Raw genomic sequence first — 6828 nt, forward strand, 5'->3', positions numbered from 1 at the left:
TCTTAATCACTACGTTCACGATCCGGAGGTCCTGGCTTCAATGCGGTGGAGACATCACAAAAATCACTTTGTGATCCCCAGTTTGGTAAGGACTTTGCAGGCTGATCGCTCCGTGATTCAGAGAGCACGATTTAGGTAGTCGGCTTCTATTTTCTTAAGTATGTAGTCGTTACATGAACCATGTCAATTGCCTTCGGCGGCTCAACAGAAACCCTGACACCAGGGTTGATGAGGTGGGTCATCGATCTCACAACCCACACGAAGAAGACTCAACACCGCAGGTGCTATGCAGCGACATTCATTCCAATTCAACGACCTTTTTATTATATTGTAACATACCCTATCCGTTTATAAAGACCTATATAAAATATAAGTCAGACGATAAGTTACAGAAAAACCTGTCGATAGGTTTACGAGACAGACGCAGACAAAAATAAATAAAAAAGTTAGATACCTTGTTTACCGCCTTATCGTCAACACTAAGGTCATAAAAGTGATCACAACAAAACAAATAATAATTACATAAACACAAGATATAAGGCAACCTATGCCGTCCCCTGTTCAGTACAGAAATATAGTTCAGAAGAACCAGTCGTTTAACCCGGATAAATTAAGAAGCAAGGTCTGGATATGAAGGCTGTATTGATCCTGTGTGTTTTGGCTTTGGCCGCGTATACGATGGCTGATACGAATCTACATCCTAGGGGCTGCATATATGCTCTTGGAAGATGTAAGTTAACCGTTCTTATTACTTCTGTTCTGGGGGTCTTAAAGGCTTACAAGAATTTGCTTCAAGCAAATTCATACAGGGTGTTAGTGATATCGTAAAGAAAACTTTGAGGGTGATTCAGATCATGATTCTGAATTGATACCAAGTGGAATTTTCCGTCGTAAAAGTATGGAATTAAAAAACACTAAAATTTTCATGAATTCCACTTGATATCAACTCAGAATCATGGCCAGAATCATCCCCCACAGTATTCGTTACGATTCCACTAAAATACTGTACCTATACAACAGAGTCTGTGTATAGTCACGAGCAATATAATGTACCCACTTTAGGACCCTCTCGCACTAACATATCTGACATTCAGTGAGACTTACAGTTCCATTTGTCAAAAAAGTTAATGTGACAATGGTACCAAAGTGTATACATATTAATGCTCGTGACCGTACAAATGCAATATTACAATTTCTGTGTATATAATTATGTAAGTGCGCCATGCGAACAAATATTATTATATTAATGAGCGGCTTTTCAGGCTACGTTGCCCAAAAAACAATATAAGCTAAAAGCTAGGCATAAATCGGAAACCACGTGATTCAAAAAAGGAATTCAAACTCAAAGTCGGGTTCAAAGGTCGAAAGCCTGGGCTGGGATCTTCCTCTTCTCTCGTGTGGGTTGTGAGGTGGATTACCAACCTCATCTTCCCTGGTGTCAGGGTTACTATTGAGCCGCCACAGGCCCCTGACATCTATCTAACGGCTTATCTAACGACTACTTACTTACATCAGTAAGTAGTAACTGGGATCAACAACTTAAGTGCCTTCCGAAGCACGGATCATCTTACTTTCAGACAATCAGGTGATCAGCCTGTAATGTCCTCACCAAACTGGGGATCACAAAGGTGATTTTAGTGATATGCCCCGCCGGGGTTCGAACCAGGAACCTCCGGATCGTGAGGTCAACGCTCAACCACTGGACCACAGAGGCCGTTGGGTGATGGCCGGGATTCCAACCCATGACACAACTTTATAAGTCACGCCTTCTCGGAACTGGGCAATAAGTTCATTTGACAATAAATAATAGTATGAATAGTGACTCTTTTAACATCATTTTTGTAAATTATCATTTAACTACCAGGTGTTTAACTAAGCGTTTTTAAATTCCATGACACATTATATTGTTTACTAATTATCAAAGTAGTTTAAGCGTATAAATTAAATGGTCGTAGGTCGTATATCTAGTATTAGACAAACTATAGTTTGAAAGGCTGGTTGTATAATCGGACTAAGTAAAAAATCGAGGTTATAATATGAAGTCGTTTGTGATATTGTGTGTTTTTGTTTTGGTCGGGTCTTCCATGGCTGGCACGACCTTACATCCTCGGGGATGTATATATGCCATAGATAGATGTAAGTATATTATTAGATAAATATCCACCCATAATAATGTTGTAAATGGGAAAGTGTATGTGTGTGTCTGTCTGTTTGTCCTGCGGCCTGCTACTGCGACCTTCCCAGAGCCGACCTGTCAGAGATACAGCCTCCAACAAATGCGTCCTTCTTGAAGACTGTCCTAACAAAGTATAGAACGTTCAAAGATTATAAGTTTGTTCGTCTTTCACGGCAAAACGGAGCGATAAATTGGCATGACTTTTTAAGTGGAGATAGTTGATAAGATGGAGAGTGACATAGGCTACTTTTTGTCTCTTTCTAAACTTCCCACTTCCCTAAAATCGTATGTACTACTTGTGTCTAACGAAAAAAACGTGCATTCGTACTACCCCGAATTTAACGCGAGCAAAGCCGTAGGCAAGAGCTAGTATTATACATATAAACTCACCGTGAGTCGTGGCAGCCCAGTCAGGACCCCGATACCGACCCCGCCGGCGTGGTCGAAGATTTCCCTCAATCAGCGCTTGTCGTTATCGACCCACTAGGGTCGATTAATTCTTTCAAATATTTTCCTCTCAGACGACGCCCTGAGCCGAGGTTGCGCCCAACTGGGCACCATCAGGCCTATTGTCTTAAACGTTGTACCGGATGAGAGCCTTCAGCGCTTTGTCCAGCCAAGTAGTTAATGCCATCTGCAGCAAATCTACAATAAGTCACGTCAAAAAAAAAGTTATTGCGTCACAGGTTAAAATCCGGCAGGGACCTAAACCAATGATTTTTGAATTTATTTCGCATTCAGAGGTATGTAATATGTAACCTGCCCTGGGCTAATTGGGCTGGGTTGCCCTTTGCGTTGGAAGGTCAGACAGGCAGGCGCTTAGCCAGGAGTTAGGCAATTAAACGGTGATGTATGTAATCAGTAAGACTACTTAAAGTCATTGTTGTTCACTTGTTGTTCTGGTACTTTGTCATCGAACCTGGACCTCATGATCATGCGCCTAACGCTCTAACCACTAAACCATGGAAGCTGCTGTGTGAATAAAATTATAGTACAGTCATGAGCAATATCATGTACGGTCACGAGCATTAAATGTATACACTTTGGTACCATGTCACATTAACTTTTTTGACAAATTGTACTGTAAGTCTCACTAAATGTCAAATATTTTAGTGCGACAGAGTCCTAAAGTGGGTACATTTTATTGCTCATGACTACCCACTTTAGAACCCTGTCGTACTATCATATTTGACGTCAAAAAAGTTAATGTGACATAGTTTCAAAGTGTATACATATTAGTAGTACTTGTGACCGTACGTAAATAAGATAGAATGCATTCAGCTGCTTATAATCCCGAGCCTATGGTAATAGTCGACAAATGAAGATTTTTTTTTTTATAGCCCGTGCTAAGGATCTCTTTCAAAGAGAGATCTAACCCCGACAGAATCAGATATTTCCAATCTTTCCCTTTGTGGATTATACAGGGTGTTAGTGACATCGTAATGAATACTGAGGGGGTTTTGAGTTATCAAATGTATATTGCAATTTGTTATAGTTGTATTAACAAATGTTTTGGATTACGTAAAACAGTGTTAAGGTCATTGTCATGTTCGTTTGACCCCAATTGAAGGCGATAACCTTTCTTAACGATTAACTACATAAATCATTTAGGTATCGTACCGAAGTACATACTTACATAACTTCACGCTCGGGATCCTAAATGAGGTGGACAGAGCCATAGTAATCAGAAAACAGCAGAAATTTTACGATGTCTACAGATATGATCTTCTCTCGTATATACTGTGAGATGAATGACGGACCAATGGAAGTGTCTACGGTTGGTCTAATTGATGATTTGTAGCACTGCTCACCCCGATAAGCCGTGATTATTATGTGTATACATATTAGCGACTGCATAAGTCAGATCGTGGTCTAGTGGTTAGAGCGTTAGGCTCACGATCTGGTGGTCCGGGTTCGATTCCCGATGGGGACATTGTCGAAATCACTTTGTGAGACTGTCCTTTGTTTGGTAAGGACTTTTCAGGCTTGAATCACCTGATTGTCCGAAAAACTAAGATGATTCCGTGCTTCGGAGGGCACGTTAAGCTGTTGGTCCCGGCTATTAGCCGTAAAAACACCTCCACCAACCCGCAGTGGAGCAGCGTGGTGGAGTATGCTCCATACCCCCTCCGGTTGATTGAGGGGAGGCCTGTGCCCAGCAGTGGGACGTATATAGGCTGTTGATGATGATGATGATGAAGTCAGATCGTATTTTAAGAAAACGAGCAGTGATTTTAAGAGAACATGCTGTGATATGTAGATACCTACCTATCACAGAGCAGAGAAGATCGATTTTAGTTTCAAAAGTTGGCAAATGAGGATAAATATAGGTTTTATCTTTAGCTCAAGTGTAGGCAGCAACACTGTTGAGTGTTCCTAAATTTTGACATTTCTCCATACTGTCCAGCAAAAATTCGTGGAGAGTATCCCGTCTGAAGGATGAGTTAAGAAAAAGAAATGCAGCTCGTCGGAAAAAGGCAGTATATTGATTGAAAAAAAGTTTTTCTAAGTTTTCATCTTTCCGATCCCTAGTGAATAAATGTAACACTATGATTTTGCAGAATGGTTTATCATCACTAATTTAAGAGCCACGCTCTTGTCGATGTAGCATTCTCCATTCTTGTCTATCAGAGAACAATTCCTTCACCTCCTTATAAGACACGACGTTCGCCTTCTCTTTAATCTTCTCCATGTAAGCTCTTCTTGGCATTACCCCTTCTCTTTCCTTGTAGCTTCCCTTCTGTGATGAATGCAGAATGGTTCATCATCATCAATTTAAGAGCCACGCTCTTGTCGGTGTAGCATTTTCCATTCCAGTCTATCAAAGGCCAATTCCTTGACTTCCCTATAAGACACGACGTTAACCTTTTCTTTAATCTGTTCCATGTAAGCTCTTCTTGGTCTTCCCCTTCCTCTCTTTCCTTCTAGCTTTCCTTCTATGATGTTTTTAATGAATTCGTCGTGTCTTATTAGGTGTCCAATCATCTTGCCTCTTCTGTCCACAATAATTCTCAGTATTTGTCTCTTTTCCCTTACTCTTACTAGCACTTGCTCATTTGTAACCCTTTCTGTCCAACTTATTCTTTCCATCCTCCTCCAACACCACATTTCAAAGGCCTCGAGTCAGAATGGTTATAGTGTCAAAATATAAAACCAAAACAATACGTTGGTTTACTCAAAACTCAAATAGTATGGAGTACTGTCAAAATTTAAAAAGACTCCACAGTAGCGACACCTGATGATAGAAATAGGCAGTTTATATCCTCATTGGTAGTAGGATGATCCGGTGAACGGGAAAACACTGAAGAGATGGATGGCAAAAGTATTTTAGGATTGCAGAAGGAAGTTTTCTTACCATACCCGTTGTTGTATTGTGTTACATACATGTTTAATGTATAGACATATTAAGTACCTATGTTTCGTTCCAGGTGTCAGGGACTGTGAAGAGGGCACTCACGCCTACACGACTGGATGCGGCTACCTGACTCCAGAGGCCACATGTGACGAGCCGAACCCTGTCCAGGATACCAGAGGCCAGATCTGTGACTATTCGGCCTGCTACTGCGACCCTCCCACCGTCAGAGATACGGCCTCCAACAAATGCGTCCCTCTTGAAGACTGCCCTAAGAAAGCATAGAATGTTCGAAGATCAAAAGACCGTCTGATGTTAATTCTTGTTACCTACACTTTATACATTTTCATTATTATACCTATTCGAAAGTAGAAATTTTTGTTTTTATACAAATCCATACTAAGATTATAAATTGGAAAGTGAGTGTGTCTTCTGTTTATTTGTCCGTCTGTTTATTTGTCCGTCTTTCACGGCAAAACGGAGCGACGAATTGACGTGATTATTAAATGGAGATAGTTAGGCCTCAAACTGGATGACAGCGGCAGCGGCGCGGCGGCGGCAGGGGTGCGGGGAGCGGCGCGATCAAATGCTAAGATTTATATTGAAGTGTTCTCGATGGCAGCGGCGCGGCGAGCGGGGTACGAGCGGTGCGCTCTAGTCGAGCGGTGTCTCTGCGTATGAAACTCGCCTTTTTGTTTCCTTTGTTCATTATAGGGATTCAGATCTTCTTTTGCCCATAATAAATCGTACAAAACAAAAGAACTACAATCGAAAATGCGTTGTGGCCGTTTCGACATCACGTTCATTTGAGACACAACTCTAAAACGCCGCAACACCGCGCGATCTGCCCGCTGGCATCGAGAACGGAACAGCGGCCGCCGCGCCGCTCCCCGCGCCGCTATCGCCGCCGCGCCGCTGCCGCTGTCATCCAGTTTGAGCCCTTAAAGGGATGAAGAGTGACATTAGCTATATTTTCTCTCTTTCTAAACCCCACTGCTCTAAGATGAGGGATGGACGTTTGTATGGAACATTCAGCAATTTTCAAGGTAGAAAGTGACTAACAAAAAATCGAGCTTCATTTTTTTGTGCCATCGACCTCGTAGCTTAAATGATAAGTATAAACTCGTAATATTCAATTGTCTTAAGGGGCCTCTAGGTGTTGGCTTCGGTTGGGCGCATTCCAAAAGTCCGGGACTCCATAGGCTCGAGATATGGAAACGGGTTACAAATAATATCTCTCTCTCTCTTTATTTAAGAGCTGCGCTCTTGTCGGTGGAGTAATCGCCTTCATTACTCCATA

The 6828-nt window shown here is 41.7% G+C and overlaps 1 protein-coding gene across 1 annotated transcript; it reads left to right on the plus strand.

Annotated features, from left to right (window-relative positions):
* The first annotated feature begins 552 nt into the window (after positions 1–552).
* Positions 553–5903, plus strand: LOC126380399 (uncharacterized). Its single transcript, XM_050029792.1, has 2 exons — positions 553–730; positions 5605–5903. The coding sequence occupies exons 1-2, from the start codon at positions 631–633 to the stop codon at positions 5811–5813; spliced, it is 309 nt and encodes a 102-aa protein (XP_049885749.1). The 5' UTR covers positions 553–630; the 3' UTR covers positions 5814–5903.
* The last annotated feature ends 925 nt before the right edge of the window (positions 5904–6828 follow it).

The sequence above is a fragment of the Pectinophora gossypiella genome, chromosome Z (genome assembly GCF_024362695.1).
Source record: "Pectinophora gossypiella chromosome Z, ilPecGoss1.1, whole genome shotgun sequence".
NCBI classification, from domain to species: domain Eukaryota; kingdom Metazoa; phylum Arthropoda; class Insecta; order Lepidoptera; family Gelechiidae; genus Pectinophora; species Pectinophora gossypiella.

What these genes read in the sequence shown, in the direction of transcription:
- LOC126380399 (XM_050029792.1), top strand. Translation starts at nt 631, where the DNA reads ATGAAGGCTGTATTGATCCTGTGTGTTTTGGCTTTGGCCGCGTATACG. An exon ending in CATATATGCTCTTGGAAGAT is followed by an intron (nt 731 to 5,604) that starts GTAAGTTAACCG and finishes GTTTCGTTCCAG; the next exon opens with GTGTCAGGGACTGTGAAGAG.